The sequence below is a fragment of the Mesoplodon bidens genome (genome assembly GCF_964165515.1).
Source record: "Mesoplodon bidens genome assembly, chromosome: 4".
In the NCBI taxonomy this organism is placed as follows: Eukaryota; Metazoa; Chordata; class Mammalia; order Artiodactyla; family Ziphiidae; genus Mesoplodon; species Mesoplodon bidens.
In genome coordinates this window covers 132,572,969-132,594,663 of record NC_138160.1, presented here as the reverse complement: position 1 = coordinate 132,594,663, position 21,695 = coordinate 132,572,969, and the positions used below count along the sequence as shown (strand labels likewise).

Sequence of the window (21,695 nt, the reverse complement as noted above, 5' to 3'; positions counted from 1 at the left end):
GTTTATTTGTAGGAACATCTTACTGTTTCAACAGGCCTATACATTCCTTCTAAGCAGCATTCTATTATGCTTCTGTCTCTGGCTCAGGAGAGAAACATAATAAGCCCTCAAGCAATGCCTGCTGCTGCTAGTGTCACTTCTTCAGGGGATTCTTCTCTGACCTCTGATGAGATCGGATTCCTTTGTTCCAAGCTCTCAGAGAATCATTTTCTAGCACACATCTCAGGTTTTTTTGTTTGTTTGTTTTGCGGTACGCAGGCCTCTCACTGTTGCGACCTCTCCCGTTGCGGAGCACAGGCGCCGGACGCGCAGGCTCAGCGGCCATGGCTCACGGGCCCAGCCGCTCCGCGGCATGTGGGATCTTCCCGGACCGGGGCACGAACCCGTGTCCCCTGCATCGGCAGGCGGACTCTCTACCACTGCGCCACCAGGGAAGGCCCACTTCTCAGTTTTTAATTATCTACCCTACATGTGACTTTTTGAATAGGATCTGTCTTCCCATAGGCTGTCAGTTCCCAAAGAGCAGGGACCACCTCTGATTTTGCTCATGATAGTGTCCCTCGTTTATGTGCAACAAACATCTGTTGAAAAATTGAATAGGCATAGCCTTAGGTGTTCAAAGGGTCAAGGGACTTGAGCAGAGTAGACTCAGGCATGGTCCAACTGCCTGTAGTTTCTGAAAGAGCAATGAAATTCACATGGCAAAACTACCCCTCAGAGGGAGTTCCTCCTGATAAACTTCCCTTCTGCTTAGGGACAAACTCTTTCCCAGGGGGTGGCTCTTCTATGGTAAGGAGGCCCCCTTGAAGGCTGATTTATCATCACTTAGGACACTTGAGTCCTCCTTCTCACACTGCTAAGCAGGAGGCAAAGCAGAGTGTTTCCAACTGTCAGGAAGAAGCAGCACGCTGGCAGCAGCCTCGATTATCCAGGCAGATGGAGCAACATATGTATATTTACATATATATTTCCTAATCAATAGGTTCCAGTGAAAAGATGAAAACTCAAGGACATGATTGGAATTTAAGGGGCTCTGAAGGAGTTTGATTCCTTAAAGAAAATTAGGACTATCGAGTTTTGTTTTGTTTTTTTAGCTGCAGATGATTTCAGGACAAAACGAATAGTACCACTGAATGATCAAACTTCCCTCCCTAAATTGGTAAATCTCCTCTTCCAAATTAGGCACTGCTAGCATTTCTTCTAAGAAACACATTTCTGGGGACAGCCAAAAAGAGCTTTGAAATCTTTTAACCTTATTCCCGGCCCCTGCCTGCTTCTCTCAGATTCTCCCCTCACAGCCACACAGGTTTATTTCTTCTCTTTCTCCAACAGGCCAACCTTGTTGTTCCCTAGGAACTTTGTTACTGCTTGCTCATAGCAGGTGGCCAGTACATATCTGATAATGAATAAATAGGTTAAGATAAGCCAATTATGCCCCAGCAGAATCCCATAACTTGTCTGTCTGCTGTTTGAGCCACGTGTATTGGAGACTACATAAGTGATGGCTTGAAGATTTAACCTAAGATTTAATGCTTCTGATTCTTGCTTTGTTCATGCATGTGTGGACTGAAAAAAATGCACAACCTAAAAGTTGAGAATTATGTTTTATTCAGTGGACATACTGAGGAACTAAGCCTGGGAGGCGGCCTTTCAGATAGTTCTGAGGGACTGTTCTGAAGAGGTAAGGGAGTAGCCAGGATATACATGAATTTTTGCAACAAAAAACAGGTAGTCAGAACAGCAAAAGATTACTGTTAATTAAAGAAAAACCAGACATCTCAAGTTAATGAACTTACTACTTCTCTATGTATGGGAAGATGTAAGAGTCTGGGCTCATCGAAACCATTCCTTTGATGTGCTCCTTAACTATCTAGGCCGGTATCCTGTTTTTCTCCATCCTGAATCCCCTCAGGGTGCACAGTCAGGGCGGCTGTAGTGGCTGATGGCTTGATGGCTGCAACATCCTTTTTTAACTGATATGGTACGCAACATTCTTCATCCGTACATGTATCTTCAAGGAACATGGTTTGCAACTATATCCACCACACAACCACATTTTGCTCCTGTAATTCAAGTGAAGTTGACCTTGTTGCACATTACCAGTTGCCTACAACTTCCATTCTTCACTTTCTTAATAATAAAACACTTTGCTGCAATAGGTCCAGTGAAAAAATATACAATTTCATCTTCCCAAGCTTTCTTACAGTTACTGCAGGTAGTCATGTAACCTAGTTCTGGAAGCTGTATAGTGGAAGTCAGGTGAGGCTTCTGGAAAGCCGTCGCCTTCTTGATAAAAAGGTACAGACTTTGACTACCTGTCTCCCTGCCTGGAAGGTAGACATGCTGCTGAAGGGGAAGCAGCTGTCCTGTGTAGCAGGTGCCATCAGTGCTCTGCCCATAATCCCTTGACACTCACCATTGCTATATTCATCACAGGCTTCCTACTGAAAGCTCCTGTAACTCTAGCAGAGGGCTTCTGCTGGCTACAGGATCATGCTTAGCCTGTGTGTATGTATGTGGCAGTCAGAAGTGACAGAGAGTTAGTGACCCTGGAAGCAGCCCTCAATGACAGATGGAAGTTGGTGCATAAACATCTGTGCTCCTTGGCCTTCAGGTGGGACAACTTTGAGGCATGAGCTACAGACACTGAGGGCAGATAGAGTGCCCTGAGGTCCCCACAGGGACTGAACCCCAGCTGCCCACAGCAATAACCCACTCCTTAATGCACCCTGTATTGGCTTTCTTTTCCATCTCACTTCCCTACTCTCCTACCCTCCTGGGTTCACCTTACAAATAAACTGCTTGCACATGAATTCTTGTCTCAGGGACTCCTGGGGGAACCGAATCTAAGACATCTTGCGACTCTGCAGATGAAGGCCACATGCTAAGGGCAGAAAGGAATCTAGAAGTCCTTTGATGAAAAAGACTTGAATGGAGCCCCTGATGCCAAACTTGGGCCCCTGCATCAGCCTCAGACTGACTTTCTCTGGACTTCTTGTTATTTGAGAAAAATAAACCTCTTATTTGGGTAGGCCACCACAATGAGGTTTCCATGGCATGCAACCAAATGCAGTTGTAACTGGGAGAGATCTGGAGGAAGTTTTAGTTGAGTCCAAATGCAACCAGTCCTCAGCTGGACATGGCTGCTAACAAAGCCAACACCATGGCTACGTGATTACCAGCCCCTCACACTATATTGCACGTTACAGCTTGCACAGTGTTCGCGTACATGTCACTACATTTAATGCTCACATTTTGTGAGGTAGGTGTTATCAACTCCACTTTACTTAAGTCCAGAGAGGCTGAGTTCCAACGTTACACGGCTAGTTGGTAGAGTCAGGATTCCAAGTCCAGTGATCTTTTGCCACAGGGAGACAGGGGTTGGTGTTCATTCTAAGGAGTTTGTGGCAATTAAGTAATGAGTTGCACCTCTACTTGTTCTCTTTGTCTGTCTCCTGAGATCCTGTGCTTTTCCATGCCTGCTTTCACTCCCATGGGACTGCAGACATTTGCTTCTACCACTGCTATTCCTCCCAATGCCACACCTCATCACAAACTTTACAAGCTAATCAGATTCCCTAAAACATGTGCTAAGTCTTCCTATCTCTAGGCTTTGCTCAAGCTCTGCCTTTCCTAGGAATACTTTACCTCAGAAGTGGGAAACTGCTGTTATTTAGGCCTAGTGAGGATGGTCTGGTAACTGCATTCTCAGGGTAAACTGTGGGCAGGACACCCATCTCAGTATGGCTTATAGCACCAAAAACATATAGATGCTTAGTAAATATTTGTAAAATTCAAATGGGTAGCCATAGTAGAAACCAAATAGACTTCAAATTTTCTCCTGCTAAAAATCATTAACATCAAATTCCATGACACATAAAAATGAATGTATCTCTATAGAAGACTTCAGACAAATGAAATATACTCTATTGAACATTTAATACATTACATTCAAGTACTTTTTTTTAAAAAAAGGACAAAATTATAATGTAAGTATTCATTAACATGGTAACCATTTAAACATCATCTGAACCATATTAAACAACTCATTTACTTTTATGAAATGTGTTGAGAACCTAGGAGTTTATGCATAAGGCTTAGCACTTTTAATATTGCTGGCCTAGGTGACAAAAGACTGTGTTCTCTTCATGGTGATTTAGGAAATCTGATATACTTTTGTTACCGTAGCTGGTGTGCGGAGGCCAGGCTAGCACCCATGACTGGCCGGGCCCTGGAAAACAAGCATTCACGCTCCCATGCTGCTCTGTGACACAGAATACAAAGTCTGATTTACACTGAAACTACATGCAGGGCATGGAGAGGACTGTGCCAAGGGGTTTACTGTGGCTGGAGGACAAAAGGGAAGCTGGGTATTTCGACTTTAAAATATGTGGTAAGTGAGGTGAAGAAGCCGGGAGCCTTCTCACAACCATTCCAGGTCAGCAACTCTCAAGATATTTATATCAAGGTAGTTGGTAGGAAATATAAATGCTCACTGGGCCAGACTCAAGAACTAAACTATCAGAACAGATGCGACTTTGAGGACAGGCTTATCAAACTGCCTATAAACTAGTTGCGGTGCCAGCTCAAAAGATGCCTGTCTGTCTGATTTCAGCAGGTAAGGAATCTCTAAAAATGTGCACATGTCTATTTTTGGTAAATTCATTTCACAAAGCCACCATTTCATAAGGACAGTAAGGTTCACTAAATCACAATACAAGACGAAATTTGTAAATGAGATGACAGAACTAGTTCAAGTACAGTTTGTTGAGTAAAGGCATTTTCACTAACCATAAAATTTAGCAAGACAGAAGGATAATTACACTACCACTATTGTCTAAAGACTGTTAGACTGGAATTTAAGTTCAAAAGGTTAGGGATTTTACAAAAAGATAACATGAGTATTAATAATATATGAAGAGTATTTGATTAGCTACAGAAAATGTTAGTGAGTATGGTTTTCTTCCTCTGAGCAACTAGATTCAGAAAGTAATACCAGCTCCACTTAAATTTTGACCTACTTTAATTCCTTATCAGTGGCACCTTAACCTGGAATACTCAAAGTAATCCAGTTACTTTGGCCACCAAATTAAGTCACCATTACATTTCTAAAGTGATTTATCTAGGATACACTGGAGTAGCCTATACTTGTTATATAGTATTGTGCAAACTTATTTTTTTCCCAATATTTCTTGTATTTTTCCAAAGCCCTGTTTCTCAGGACTTTGATCATTAAATATGTCTACATTAAGGTCCCAAACACCCATGTCTGTTATGAGAACATGTGGGGTAAATCCATTCTCTTTAATGTGACAAGCTACATTCTAAAAATGACCCCAAACCTGCTATATTGGGACAGGTTTCAAGGTGCTATCTAAAGATCTGAGGGACATTCAGGGGACAGACCTCAGACAAGGGATATTAAAATTTTTTACATTTTCAAGAGAAACATTCTGGGAAGGGAAGAAGTGTTCTACAATCTAGGGCATGTTCAAGAGCCCTTGCTCTCATAGCCAAATGTATGAAAACAGTGTTCTTTAAAGAAATACAGGTCTATGAGCCAAGACAAGCTTTGGCTAAATGACGGGTAGCTTTTGTTTGGCTCTGGAAGTTTCCATGGAAACAGCCTGAGAGACAGAAAAGGCAGCATTATCATTATCTGTAATGCCATCTGATAAAACTGCACATCGATTCATTCATGCTATCCAGAGCAGATGTATTACTTCTGATAAGCCTTCACAAAGGAGAAAGGAGTTCTATCTGGTCACACTTTGAATTTCCTGCCTTCCTCCATTTGAAACCTTAAATTAAAATCCTGATAAAAACATTTCCCTCAGGAACCTCTGTTCAAGTAATGCTTCAGTAATCAGAAGCCAAATGAAGAAACGTGAAGCACATGGAGCTCCACTGCCAAGTTCTTAAAATTATATGATGCCAAGCTTACTGCAGCTGAAGAAATTATTCTGAAGAGTATGTACAATTCCATTATGTCAGATTTCAGCCAGGCAAGAAATACTGTCCTAAGTGTTTATTATACACAGTTGAATCAGGTGGCATCCCTCATAATTTTTCTCCCTCTTTATGTCTAGATCATCTGTATGTGTGTATATATATCCATCTGTATTAGTATCTATATATTTAATATAGTAACACACACCACACACCATTATCTAATCTTATTTCAGGTTAGTGCTTCTCGGAAAGACCACAAAAGCAGCCCTAGCTAAAAATTCTACACCTGAAGTACACAAAAATAAAAACCTCAATAATAAAATATAAACAAGATGAACGAGATAAGGAGGCATGCAACCTTTAGCACCATATTTAAGACCACAGAGGACAAGAGTGTTGTTGACAGAGGTCTAAAGAGGAATTCAGCTGTGGGTTTTCTCCTGGAATGGGATCCCAAACACAGAACTATCTCATAGAGTCCAGTACTTTTAAACAGGGAAAGCCTGAGAAATTCTATGAACAGAAACGTCAAAATCCGTTAATTTACCAGACACAGATGATTTGACATTGCTTCTTATTCTAAAAACAATGAAGACATTATTCTTTAGGAACTAACTGTTCACTTTTGGAGAACAGTTGGGAAATCACTGCCGGCTCAATGAGCTAAATGATGTCTCAGTAAGTTAAAAAGACATAATACACTCCCACAAGTTCCAATTTACTCATGGAAAGTAGCTTACTAAAGAGCAGTTAGCTCCCCGGTATCTGTATAACGATATAGACATGGGCTACACTGGAGATATTCAACCTAGCATATACAACTGTATGTTCCACCAGCAAGACATCTGAAAAACACCCACACCTCTATGCATAGCATTGGTGTGGGAATCCAAATCACAGAAAAAAGTTTCAGCTTGGTCCTTTCCATAAAAAGGGACTCAAAGTCTAGGGAAGTGTTTATTCAGAAATGGGCTGAAGATCTTGGTTTAAAGGTGGCAGGTAAGAAGTTAGAGGGCCAGAAATGACTTTAGATATCATCCAGTGCGAATCCCTCATCTTGTTAGTGGGAAAACTGAGGCCTAAAGATAAGTGTCAGCCCTAACAATGGAAGAACCATGACCAGAAGAGAAGCCATGTAATTCTGGGTGTGGTACTTTCCCCATTACGCTGATGTTTCAGACCCCTTTAAATCTCAACATGTGTCATTTAATCAAGCTCATGGTAAATGACTGAGAAAGATCAGAGAGGGAAAACACTGAATTTTTAGAAAGATTTTGGTAACAATTCATGTTCTGATGTGCTTAATATTAGCAAGGGGAAAGTCCTACTTATCTTTTGGTAAAAATGTTATTTCCTGCATGAAACAGGTTCCTTTTCTGAGAGGCATTTTTGTAGGTACTGTGGTAGCTCACAGCTGGCAGTTTTCATATGCCCCATCTTTGTAGTTAGAGTTCAATTCAGCAGATCCTGTATCATCAGGCGGGCTGAAATGACTGCTGTCTTGAGAATCTGTATCAATACTTTTGGTCTCTGACTGAAGGTGGACAGAAACCTGAACTGCTATCTCCTGGCCTTGTTCACTCAGGGAACCATCATCCGAATCTCCTCCTGGTGAATTACTCCGGCCCATCTCTGGGTTAATGACAAAGATGCCATCTTGAGCATTCAAGGCAGGTCTCTCTTTAATTCTTTCTCCCATGTCATCAGGGTCATCCACTCGCACAGCCTCAAACATCTCCTCTACAAAGGCCCGACAGTTTAGAATAAGCGGTGGCAGAGGGACACTTCTTGCCAGTTCTTCAATATAACGAGCAAACTCCATGGTTTTAAACTGTGTGACTTTGGCGAGCTCCAGAGTCTTGGCTGAGGTGATGATGGGGATGCGTTTTGCGATCTCAAAGGCCTTCTGAAGTTTCTCTGCCCCTTCAGTTCGGAAGAATTCATTGATGGCTTTCTCGGTTTTACGAAGATGGCTGCTCATCATGCATAGCCGTGTGACATTCAAGATGAGAGTGATTGTAAAGGCAATCAGGCAAACAACCATGTAGTAGACACTCATGTCTCCCGAGGTGAAGATAACACGCAGGGTGACCGAGTAGGAGGCACGGATTGGAGAGGTGACAGAACATGTATAGAGCCCACGGTCAGCAAAGGCTACGTTGGTGATATTCAGGAAGTTATCAGAAACCAACCATTTTCCACCTGATAACCCAACAGAAATAAAAAATTACAACATAAAGAATACTCTTACTAAATATGCCAACTGCCTTATCAATATTCCACCTTTTCACGAGAGTACTTTAAATCAACTCTTCTATTAGGTTCTGCTATTTCCTTAAAAGATGTAAGAAAGGGCAGACTTTCTATGTTCAGAGTCAGAATTTAAACAGCCTGGAACTTAAAAAAGGGAATCAAGATCTTCCTGACACTAATGATTATCATAACTACCTTTTCACTGCTAGATGTAAGAAGCCTTTCAGGGAGACAGGTGTGTCGACATAATGCTAAATGACTAAACTTAAAAAGAAATATTTATATGTGTGTGTGTGTCTATATCACAGTCTCTACTTAGACTTTCTCATAAACTAGAAGGATGTGCCTCGGAAATATAAAACAATGGTTATTTATAATGGGTTATGAGTAATTTTTACTTCCTTTTAAACTGTTTACTTTGAATAATGAACTTATTTATTTAAGACAAAAACTATTTTTAAAAAACCCTACCAACTTAATGCATTTGTTCAATTACTAACTGGCTAATCTGGCATGCCTTGCACATGTTAATTTGTCTTGTTAGAAAGGTTGGTTGATGATAATATCTTGTTTTTCTGGCAAGAGTAAATGAAGCACAAGCCAAAAGATATGTTTCACAAGCGAGGCTAAGTGACCAGCTTGGGAGAGAGAAAAAAGTTGCCCTTAAGATGCCTAGGCTTGTTTTCAACCTAAAACATGCTGCCTCTCTTCCATACATGAAGGTATCTTCATTCAGGGAACGCGTATACAAAAGCACATGAGTATGAAAAACAAAGCACACTGACCACCCACCGTGATTCAACATCCTTTAATAACTTGGAAAAAAAAAAACAACTTGGCTCTGCCTGCACAATTCTCACCTTTGTGGTAAGTTCTCAGTGTACTCTGTGCTTTAACTATGAAAGCCATTCAAAGATGGGATAGATGGGCTAATGTGCGGTATAGGTATGAGTCCCAATGCCTAGAGGTGGTGTCCCAGAGGAGGCTGGGTGACTGCTTGTTAAGCACCATTTCAATGTCTATTCTTCCAGATCTCTTTCATCCCTGAGATTCTATGGTTTGGGATTATTTGGGCGGCACATCAATTAGTAAGTACTTTGGATTGTGCCCATTCTTTTTTTTTTTTTTTTTTTTTTGCAGTACGTGGGCCTCTCACTGTCGTGGCCTCTCCTGTTGCGGAGCACAGGCTCCGGACGCGCAGGCTCAGCGGCCATGGCTCACGGGCCCAGCTGCTCCGTGGCATGTGGGATCCTCCCAGACCAGGGCACAAACCCGTGTCCCCTGCATCAGCAGGCGGACTCTCAACCACTGCACCACCAGGGAAGCCCTGTGCCCATTCTTATCATCATCAAAATTTATCTAAATTCTATAGTTATATTTTTACTAAAGTAAAAAGAGGAAAACGTAGCTATGAATATAGTCATTATTTTATAAACTTCTGTTCTATAAACTTGGAGCTATGAAAAGGATACCCTGTGAATCCATGGTATGATGAACTACATAGACTCCATTCATCAACCACTATAACCACAATCTAAACTCTCTAGCTCACTTGCTGATAATAGCTCAAGATTTATGAACCTTATACTAGACTAATATGCTCTTTAAACTCTTCTCACTTGAGATTCATAAAATTTAATTGTCCAGAGCTGCTGCTGAAAGCATCAATGACAGATGTTAGTGGTTTTCAAAGTAAGGGCAAAATAGGAAAATAAAACTGCCATTCCACTTGGCTGGTCTCATCCTAACCTAAGTTTTGTCTATACAGTCAGTCTGTAATAATCACATTAATTAATTCACACCTTAGATGGGTTTGTTAGGACCCTAGAGCCAAACGAGATAAGAGTCTAGTTCAGTGGATCCAAACAGGGAACCCCAAATCATGTTCAAAATACTTGTTCTGGGTGCCACTCTAGAGATTCTGATTTAATAGGTCTATATTCTTAAGAAGCTGTGTTCTTTCTAACATTCAAAATCTTCAATCCCTTGGCGGCCAGTTACTCAGTTTGTAGAAGGTTAAAATGTTTAGCGTATACTTTAGAAGGAAGCACCATCTGTCTCCTTTTCTGTTTTCCACTCTAATACGAATAGCCAAATATCCTTATATTCCAAGAGATTAGACTAACTTTCTAGCAAAAAATATAAAGGGGCCTTTTCTGAAAAGTGTAGCTTGTGAGGATCCCAGAATTTAATCTTTATCCCATTGATATTTCATGGAGATTTCTTCCTAAGGTGTTTTAACACAAGTAGTCTTAAAAAAAAATCTTTCTAACAGAACACTAATTAAAGGAAACTATTCTGATTAAGATGTATTTATGGGTTAATAAACAGCATAATCAAATAAAAACCTGTCAAAAAAGTAGAGCTTGGTCACATTATTATGATGTTTGTGTGATTTTTTAAGACTGACAGACAAAAAAAATACAAGAGAAACTCTCCTGTTTTCAAGTAAATTAAGGTATAGAATAGAAAGGGCTTACAGAGTTCCTCCTCGGTGCCCTTCTGATTCTGAGGGACTTAAAGTTTTATGCACAGATCTTTATAACTATTTTAAAAAACATCCTGGATTTCCTCCAACATTTTTAGTAACTCATTTTGAGCAAAATATTTTTATTTATGACTCTAAGTCTAACCCAAATCCTTCTTGCTGTATTCACACAGGGCCAGCACACTGTACTACTCACATTACAGTCTAGGTGAATGGTGCCCCTGGAGTTGTGCAGCACGTAGCCTGCACAGCTGTACGCAGCAACCCTGATGGAGTCTACCTTGAATAAAGAAGGAAACCAGCTCACCAAGAGGAGAGAAAATAGCTCACCATCATTATGTGAACACCTTTTAATTTATAACTATTCTCTATTTATTTTCTTCTGGTTAACTAATTACCATTATTTTGCTTTTTCTGATAGGTATAATACTCCAGGCCTTCCAAAGTTTTAACTATTTACTGTAGTACCTCCTCTTAGAGATTTCTTGTTGAATATGCCTTAAAACCAAGAAGAAAGAAGTAATAGGAAATGAGTAACCTTGATTAATTATACTCTGGCATAGTTACCTCTGCCTCTGTTATCCAGCTGCTGTCCTTTTGAGTTGTACCAATAGACACCTTCACCTTCATAGTGGTCGACTGTGAGAAGACACTCAATTGAAACACTAGTTCCCTCTCTGGCTATGATGACATCATCACCTGAGTGGGAATCTGCTGAGAGTTCAAAACTTGGGAGAAATGATGCATTGGAAGAACTATGATTTGCTCCCAGCGGGGTCATTTGGTTGAAGCCTACATCTTCCAAAGCAAAAGCAGCTGGCACAGTAACACTCACCACTAAAGTGAATAAACAACAATGTGGCTTCATGGGAAAATGGGAGAAAATCTTGTTTAGAGTTGGAGAACTGAAAAGCTTCTATAACACGAGCACGGTGGGTCATTGATTGCTTGGTATCGGAGTTTTCAAAAAAAGTGGTAGATCCAGGTAGGTTTTGAAGTCTTCAAGATTAAAAGAGATGAGTGGAGACCAACCTAAAAGAAAGCCAGATATAAAGTTTAACCAAGAAAGACTCATAATGGGGTGAAACTCTATGTCCTAAAAATAAACAGATGTGAAACTGATTAGAATAATTGGCATCAACATTAGGGAGTGAAATAGAACACCACCTAAAAATCCCAACAGAATCGGTAGAAAGAGCACTGAATTGGGAAACGGCACACCTAGATTCTGGTACTAGCTTTGCTACTAACTAGCTGTAGGTCCTTGGCAAGTAGCTGGGCTTGTTCTCTCGTGTGTCAAATGAGGGGCTGGATGAGACAATCCCTAAGGGCCCTTCTAGTTCTGAAATGCTGTGATTCTATTTCACTCTGACAAACTCCAAGCAACAGGGAGCCAATGAAGGTTAAAATATTTAGCTTAATGATCTTTTATTCCAACCTGCACCATTACTAAATGCTGTTATATCAATAATTTAAATCAACTGGTACATTATAATCATAACCATGGAGCTCAAAATTTGAGTAATTCAAGTACACAGACATATAAGATATAAATAATACAGGGCTACCTGAAGTAGTTTTTTTGTTTTAACATTAGAAAGAAAACTGCACTACTACATGTACATAAATAGTTACTGACTTCTGAGGCTATAGAACCTCCCTCTTGGGCAAGAATGTAAGACAAAAGAATTTTCCTTTAATAATTTCTTCAATATCAAGAAACAAAATTCAGTATATTTAAGTTTGTAAGAATACCAGATCTCTAGCTCAAAGTCTATAAAATTATCTAAGGGAGGAACTGACACTTTAAATGTCTAGTTGGTAGAAATACAGATGTAAACTACAGGGAAAGATTGTCAGACACATTTAAAAGAAGAGTAAAATACCATAAATAAAAGCAAAATGATATCCCAGTCTAAGAATCTGTGTGATTATGATGAACTTCCTGGTAATTTAATTCCTCTTTTAAAATCAGACTCTTTAAAAAATTTTATTTATTTTATTTATTTATTTTTGGTTGTGTTGGGTCTTTGTTGCTGCACACGGGCTTTCTCTAGTTGCGGTGAGCGGGGGCTACTCTCCGTTGCGGTGCATGGGCTTCAGTAGTTGTGGCATGTGGGCTCAGCAGTTGTGTCTCGTGGGCTCCAGAGCACAGTCTCAGTAGTTGTGGCGCACAGGCTTAGTTGCCCTGCGGCATGTGGGATCTCCCCAGACCAGGGCTCGAACCTATGTCCCCTACATTGGCAGGCGGATTCTTAACCACTGTGCCACCAGGGAAGCCCCTAAAATCACTGACTCTTAAAGAAATATTTCAAATTCTATTTCTATAAAACATGGGATGAAACACCTAGCTTTATTTCTTATAAGGGCCCGAAATAATTAGTTTTGGAAATGACATTTACTCCCCTGTATACTCACATGAAAGCTGCTTGATTATACAACATAAAAATCAACTGGGGGCTTCCCTGGTGGCGCAGTGGTTGAGAGTCTGCCTGCAGATGCGGGGGACGTGGGTTTGTGCCCCAGTCCAGGAAGATCCCACATGCCACAGAGCGGCTGGGCCCGTGAGCCATGGCCGCTGAGCCTGTGCATCCGGAGCCTGTGCTCCGCAACGGGAGAGGCCACAACAGTGAGAGGCCCGCGTACCGCAAAAAAAAAAAAAAATCAACTGATCATTGTATTTTGCCATTAAACTACTCAAAGTCTAAATTACATTAAGTTGTAAATATTATTTAATCTTCATTAGACCTTGAAAGGATGGTTGGATGATGACAATAATTTTCTCTTTCAAATTTAAGTATGGACTATTTAGAGTAAAACAAAGAACTTCAGAGTTTGCTATACATAAATAGATAAACACATGTGCTTGTTTCCATTTCTTTCCAAAACCCCACTAAAATGACACTAAAGGAAACAAAGCACTTAGGCATTGGAGGGGGTAATAGAAGTGATCTGATCTAACCTCTTCACTGTGACGTGCTCTTTAACAGCATACTATAAGTTAGCAGGAGAATCCTGGTCTCTATTAGGAGGGAGTGGAGGGTGGAAACAATGGAAATAACATTTATTAAATGACTGAAGTAAGCCAGGTACTGTGCTAGGGCTTGATATATGTAAGCTCCCAACTTTTTCACTACAATTGGCAGATGTGATTTTTGTCCTTTATTCTAGACTCGTGGTTCTCAACAGTGACAGGAAATGAGTGAGCTGAAAAAGCGCTCCAAGTTTTCCCCAGGACTTCCATAACGAGTACCTGTGGCTTCATCCAAGTTGGCATTTCCCAAATTTCATTCATTTCTTCTACCGTTATGATTTTTTTTTTGCTATATCCATGAACCAAATTATTATTATTTGTTTTTCTTTAAAAACTCATTTTTCTTTCATACATTTATGTTAAAAGCAAAGTCTGTATCACATCTGTAGATAAAAGTAACTGTACACATAAGCACAATGCAAACAAAGTCATGTTATTAACTTCTAGAGGTACTGCCATCTGTTGAAGGCTCTGAGCTGGAGGCCTGTTCTCTTTGTGGAGAAAACAAAAACAAAACAAAACAGCTCTTTCCTGATTGGAACCATGGAGAGTGCAGAAGAGAAGAAAAAGAAGGTTCCTGCTGTGCCAGAAACCCTTAAGAAAAAGTGAAAGAATTTCGCAGAGCTTAAGATCTGAGGAAGAAATTTCCCCAAAAGATGCTTCGAAAGGCAAGGAGGAAGCTTATCTATGAAAAAGCTAAGCACTATCACAGGGAATACCGGCAGATGTACAGAACTGAAATTCGAATGGCTGGGATGGCCAGAAAAGCTGGCAACTTCCACGTATCCGCGGAACCCAAATTGGCATTTGTCATCAGGATCAGAGGTATCAATGGTGTGAGCCCAAAGGTTCGAAAGGTGTTGCAGCTTCTTCGCCTCTGTCAGATTTTCAATGGCACCTTTGTGAAGCACGACAAGGCTTCAATTAACATGCTGCGAACTGTGGTTTACCTGAAGTCAGTAAATGAACTGATCTACAAGTGTGGTTATGGCAAAATCAACAAGAAGCAAATTGCCCTGACGGATAACGTGTTGATTGCTCGATCTCTTGGCAAATACGGTATTATCTGCACGGAGGATCTGATTCATGAGATCTATACTGTTGGAAAACGTTTCAAAGAAGCAAACAACTTCCTGTGGCCCTTCAAATTGTCTTCTCCACGAGGTGGAATGAAGAAAAAGACCACCCATTTTGTGGAAGGTGGAGATGCTGGCAACAGGGAAGACCAGATCAACAGGCTTATTAGAAGGATGAATTAAGGTATCTACCACGATTATTTTTGTAATCTCGTCAGTTAATAAACAGTGACTGATTTCAAACTGAAAAAAACAAAACAAACCTCCCAGAACTCCACTTTACTCTAATACCACCTCATTTCTTATTCTGCCATTCCTTTGCTCCCCACCGCTTCCTACTACAGAGTTTAGAACCTACTATTTTAGACCAGAGGTATACATTTTAATCTATTCAACTGTGTCTACTGAGCACCTACTTTGTGCCAACCTACTCTACCACAGACACTGTCTCTGCCTTCATGGAGCTCAGTCGGGTAGAGGACATAGACACTAAGTACATACAAAACACACTAAATGCTACCCAAGGGAAAGTACAGGATGCTACAGGAGCACCCAACATGGAGAGCTAACCATGTTGCAGAAAGCCTCCCTGAGAAAGTAAGGTGTGCAATAGGACCTGAGGATAAATGGGAATCGAGAACGCAAGAGAGCCATCTAGGTAAAGGGACAGGGGGCAGGGAAAAAGCAGAGGGGTCACCAGTTAGAAGGTGTTCAGGAAAAAGAGCTACAGGTTGTGGCCAGAGAGTAATGGGTGATTCCTGATTCTGGAGGGGAGCAGTTTTGACCAACAGCAAAACTGGAGGTAGACTTTGGGAACTGGAGTGGCAGGTTGAAGTGAGTGAAAGAGATAATTGTCCAAGGTGAAGCAGTCAAAGAACTGAGAGGCTCAAAAGTGGGGTACATCACGTAAGGGGTGCTGATGTCCCCCCAGGATCAAGGCAGCTAAGGTAGAAGACACTGGAAATAGAAGAAATGGACTCACTCTCCCTGCTCTGAGATCAGGAGCTTCAGGGGAATGAACAGCCTCCACGTGACAGTCTCCATGTGACAGGGCTGTGGGGCAATAGTGTCCTGGCATGTTACTGCTGTGTGGAATCCTTCTTCATGCAGCTTCCCTGAGCCTCCTCTCAAGGCCTGGCTCTTCCGCCCACATGGATCCAGAGTATACCTGGATGCAGGATGGCTATTCCCTGACCCCTGTAGCCCTCACCATTACACTACTCACCTGGGGGTGGTATATGCTGCTCTGTACTACCAGGCAGTCTACACCATCTCACCTATGAGCCCTTTAAGCACAGGGACTGTATTTTTTTGATGCTATGTTTCGTAACTCGCACATGTTCAATAAATACTTACTGATAGAGAATAGTTTGAATATAATCAAGTATGTTATGGATCTTTGTAAATTGAAGAATGTTATACGACAGGGATCATAATTATTCAGGCCCACATGCATTTACTAGCACTTGTTATATTCTCTGAGACAAAAAGAACCAATGTTGTAATCTTGAAAGATCATGAAGGCATAATGCCTAAATGCATTCCTTGAACCAACCACTAACCCTCAAAGTCTTCATTTACCATCTAGTCCTAGGAGATAATGGTGGGAATAAAAGGTTACCAAGTCCAGAGTTTCCAAACCAGGCTGAATATCACAATCACCTAGAGAACTTGTCAAAAATATAGATTACTGGGTTCCACCCCAGACCTACTGACCTGGTGAATAAGAACCTCTGGGTTTGGACCTTGGAATTCATGGTTTTTAATTAGCTCCCTGGGTGATTCTGAGGCAGAGGGTCCATGGACTAAACCACTAATATACTTCCTCATTTCCTCTACAACAGCCCTGCTCCAGACTGTCTGAACACTTCCAATACGAGAGAACTATTACTCACATTACATTCTGGATTGTTTACCCTGGAACATCATACTTGCTGGCCTCTGATAAAGGCAGGGTAGCAGAGAAGTTCAGAGTACCCACTCTGGAACCAGGTTTCCTGGGCTCGAATCCTGGCTCTGACTCTAACCAGCCTTATGACTTTTGTTAATGATTTAATCTCTCTGTGCCTCAGTCCCCCCATCTTTAAAACAGCGAAAATAATAGCATCTATGTTCACAGGACTATTGCAAGGTCTGAATGAGACAGTATATAAAAAACACAGAGTCTGGTAATAGTAATCACTGAATAAGCTCTAGATATTATTATTGTTGATTGGCCTTTCAGGTGCTAAAATCTACACCTTCCAGCAAAGCCATTATTTAAGATAAATAAAACACTTTTACTTGGAATACCATGCAACCATTTAAAAATCATGGAGGGGGGAGGGGAAACACCACTTGGTAATTTCAGTCTTTAAATTTCACACTACTCTTTTTCTCATTGCAAATAAATATTTTACAATGATATGGATCAAACAGGAATTGTAAACTGACCTCGGAGCCCAACCATTACATTACATTGTTTTTAATGTGCCCTGAGCTTGTGGTAGAGAGCTTTTGTTGTGATCTACCTAGACTGTGTTTCCCTTTTTGGAGCCCTGCCTTCTTGGGCCCAGGAGGAAGTCAACCCACTGGCTAAGAAGAATCTTGTTCTTGGAATTTGGATTGAGACACTGTGGGTTAGGGCCATCTGAGGAAGAGAAGCATTATAGGGAGCTGAGGCAATCAGGTTAGAGAAAGGACAACAGGGGTGGAGAAGGGAAAGAGAGAGGAGACAGGAGATAGGGGCTGCTGGTGGTGGGAAGAGCTGCAGAGGGGAAGAGAAAGAGGGACTCACACATGCTGCTCCGGCTCCTGACAGAGTTCTACTTCCTGGCTTCAATATGACTTTTTTTTTTTTTTTGAGAAATAAACATCTTGGAGATATGGGGATATATGTATATGTATAGTTGATTCATTTTGTTATACAGAAGAAACTAACACACTATTGTAAAGCAATTATACTCCAATAACGATGTTAAAAAAAGAAATAAGCATCTTTATCTAATTTTATTCAAAATTAAAACCACAAAAATGAAGGCTGACTGTGCAAACAATGAAAGAAATGGAGAAACGGTCAGGCGGGAGAAAATAGACTGAGTTCAGCAAAACCTGGAAGGCAGGGGCAGAGACAGCTAACTATATACAAGAGAAGTACTGAAGAGAAGTGTAATTGTGCTATGAAAACAAAAGAGAAAGGAGGACTTCATGAATTTTAGAAATGCAACTCACTTAAAAGTTTGGGGCTTTGCATAATATCATGCCTGCTATTCTCAATGGAGCAGGTGACATTTGGAGGCTAAGAAGAAACAGTTTAAAAAGGAAAATCAAAGTGCCACCTTCCTGTAAACAGTTAAAAAGGGCTATGCTATGCTTGTGGATGAAGTTACTTGGTAGAATGTTTTATTACCTTTCTTCAGCATGAATAGGATAACTGAAAGTGTGATATTTAAGTTTAATCTAACTCCTTTTTCATCTTTCAGATACAGTAAAATGTTAGCTTTTCTAGGATCATGAATAATCAGAAATGTAGATGATTTTACCCTCCAGAATCATTCTGGATATTGGCTATATCATTAAAAAAGAAAAAGAAAGAAAGAAAAGAAAAGCGCGTAAGCTATCATCCCTAACAGATTGCCTTGTTGCTGTTCCTGCCAAATTCTGAGAGAAGAAATATTTTCATTCTCTTCCAATTCTCAACAGAAGTAAATAAGGAAGTAATGTGGCTACCTTCCATTCTCGTGGCTCAATATTAAGTTGGCCGAGGAAACAGCTGTTTGCAGAAATAGTTCTGGGATAATTCAAAGGAAGGAAAAACACTGATGCCCAGATGGTATTGGTTTTTGCTCCAAGTATACTGGGATATTAACGGTTCATTCTCCACAGTTAACTGCGTTCTAGCCTGTATTTACAGCTTATCCACTCTCCTCAGCCTGCACTGTTACACTTGAAAAATGGAGAAGCTCCCTACACGAGGCACACATGGTCAGAGTGGCATTCTGACTTGGCAAAGGGGAGAAAAAGGAAATGAAGAGCAGACTGTTACCACTCCTCTATCCTTTCAGAGAACAAATGTAAAGCTGTTGTGCTTATACTCGACCACTATAGATAATATAAAAAGGTTAGTAATATGCAAACAGAAATCATCATTTTGAGGGCCATTTTCCAAAAAGTTTCTGAATAGCCCTTATGCTCCCAACAGTATCTTAGAGCCATCACACACCTCATCACTGGCCTTTGGGCACTTGGCTCAAATGTCAGCATATTTTCTGGCACACTGAGGAACACCTTCTGTATTTGCTGAAGCTGTGCTTCAAACCATGGTTATTTGTTATGCCCTTGACTTTGATCATTTTTGCCATAAGCATTTGCTTATGAAGCTACACAAAGACATTGATATGACAAGCTTAGACTTATGATCTCCTTGCCCATTTTTTTCTCTATAGTCTGAACCTCACCCTGCCCCCCTACCCTCCCAGTATCTCAAACTCAGTCTAACTAAAAAAGAACTCCTCACTCTCACGCTCAGATCTACCTGTCCAGTATATACATAGTTTGAATAATAGCCACACAATACAATTCTTCCAGTTTTGCAAGATCAAAGTTACAGTATCATCATGGCTATGTGGTCAGGAGCATGGACTCTGGCGTTAGAGTGCCTGATGTGGGACTTCCCTGGTGGTGCAGTGGTTAAGAATCCGCCTGCCAATGCAGGGGACACTGGTTCGAGCCCTGGTCCGGGAGGATCTCACGTGCCTCGGAGCAACTAAGCCCGTGCACCACAACTACTGAGCGCTACTGAGCACTCCAGAGCCTGCGAGCCACAACTACTGAAGCCTGCACGCCTAGAGCCTGTGCTCTGCAACAAGAGAAGCCACCACAGTGAGAAGCCCGCACACTGCAACGAAGAGTAGCCCCGCTAACTGCAACTACAGAAAGCCTGCGTGCAGCAATGAAGACCCAACACAGCCAAAAATAAATAAATAAAATAAATTTATTTAAAAAAATAAAAATGCAGATTTCTTGGGCATCTGCATCTTTGCTGTGCATGTAGTTTTAATGACTTACAAATCAAGCCCATGTATCTTTTGATTTTCAAAACCTTACTGTAAATCAGCGATTCTCAAAGTGTGGTGCAGGGGCCTCTGGGGGTCCGAGACTTTTTCAAAATGATTTTCATATTAATACTAGAAAATTATTTGCTCTTTTCATTCTCATTCTCACACAATATGGTGCAGTTTTCCAGAGGCTACATAATGAATGCTATCACAAGAGAGCGAATGCAGGAGATATGAGAATCTAGTTGTCTTCTATTAAGCCAGATACTAAAAAAAAAAAAAAAAACTTGTAACAATATAAAACAATGTCATTCTTTTCAATAATTTTTTTTGGAAAATATTCTTCATAGAAATGCTATTTATGTTAACATGTAATGAATGTATCATTTTAAATAAATTAACAATTTTTGAAAAGCTGTTTTGATATATAAAATGGCATACTGAGGAACTCTGGGAGAGGGAGGGTGTCAGGGAGTGCTGGGTGAAGGTGGGTAGGAGGGAACTCTGGGCGAGGGAAGGGGTGAGGGGGAAAATGGCATATTGATAGATATAAGCACACAAACAAAAACTCTTTGACGTTCTCAATAAGTTTTAAAAGTGTCAAGGGATACTAAGACCAAAAAGTTTGAACACTTTCTATTATAATTATTATCAGCAGTATTTTAAGGATAAGACAGTTAAGTGGCTTACCAAGATTCTATTCTTAAACCTCCAATTTTATGCATTTCCATTACAACAGAAAATCAGAGGAAAACACCTATTTTATACTTAAAGTGTTCTTGTTTTTTTGGGAATAGGCGTTTTTAACATGCTCCCAGGTGATACTGATGCCCCTAAATTTAGAGAAGCACCATCAAAGCAAAGGAAACCATCTGAAGAGTTTTAGGAAGTGACAATTATTATGTATAGACATTAAAATGATCATTCTGAAAGCATTAAATGGGGTTGGAAAACGTGGGTTCTTAAAAGGCCAGGTGCCTTCACCTCTCCGGAACTTAGTTTTTCACATCTCTACAGGGAGGGTGTCTCTAATGCTTTTCTGGCTGTCAGTTTGGGTTTCATGCATTCCACTGTCCAAGGGCAACTGAAGAGGTGCATCTTTCTGATGAAGGGTCAGGAGTAACCTAAAGTCATAAATCACAGCATGTCACTCTTGGGCACAGAAGCCTTCAGTGCTTTTCCATTGCTTTCCAAATAAAAGTCAAAATCCTTGTCCTGGCTCACAGCCCCTACAAGGGTTGGCCAGTTTAAGTCTCTGGTCTCATCTTCCTCTTTTTGCTCCACGCACAGTAGCCTTTTTCCTCTTCCTTGTTCTGGCTCGGTTTGTTCCCACAATAAGGCGTTTGCACTTGCTATTCCTTCTGCTTCTAATACTCTTCACCAGATCTTCAAAAGGTTTACTCCCTCGCTTCGTTCCGTCACTTTATTCTGTTTAATTTTCTTTAAAGCACTCACTACCGTCTTAGATAATCGTGTTTGTTTGTTGACCTGTTTATAGTCGGTCTCCTCCACCAGGCTGTCAACTACTTGTGAGCAAAGCCACAGTCGCTCGTAAACCAGTGTGTCCCAAACGCCCAGAGGAGCGCCTGGCAGGTATGTGGAGCTCCGTAAATATATGACTGCAGCCCACGGCAGGCTTGCAAAAGGGCAGCGGATACCCCACCCTCCTTCACGTCGTACCCCAACCCACCGTTCAAACCCACGCCTCGGCATCGCTAGTAACCCACCCCCACCCCACTCCACCCCACTCCACCCCACCCCAGCCCTCCACAACGACCGCGAACTAGCCCTCACTCACCAGACCCTGGCCGAGCTCCTTCCGGCTGGACCGGCTGCTTGACCCGGAAGTTCTCTCA

General features: G+C 41.1%; 2 protein-coding genes across 2 annotated transcripts; one reads left to right on the top strand and one right to left on the bottom strand.

Annotated features, from left to right (window-relative positions):
- Positions 1 to 1,591: 1,591 nt before the first annotated feature.
- MFAP3 (microfibril associated protein 3) lies at positions 1,592 to 21,678 on the bottom strand. Its single transcript, XM_081233308.1, has 3 exons — positions 21,638 to 21,678; positions 11,261 to 11,725; positions 1,592 to 8,154 (listed from the first exon to the last, which is right to left on the bottom strand). Exons 2-3 carry the CDS (start codon positions 11,559 to 11,561, stop codon positions 7,361 to 7,363), a joined length of 1,095 nt encoding a protein of 364 aa, XP_081089434.1. The 5' UTR covers positions 11,562 to 11,725; positions 21,638 to 21,678; the 3' UTR covers positions 1,592 to 7,360.
- Positions 14,345 to 15,001, top strand: LOC308615913 (large ribosomal subunit protein uL30-like). Its single transcript, XM_081231786.1, has one exon. The coding sequence runs from the start codon at positions 14,384 to 14,386 to the stop codon at positions 14,984 to 14,986; it is 603 nt and encodes a 200-aa protein (XP_081087912.1). The 5' UTR covers positions 14,345 to 14,383; the 3' UTR covers positions 14,987 to 15,001.
- Positions 21,679 to 21,695: the final 17 nt, after the last annotated feature.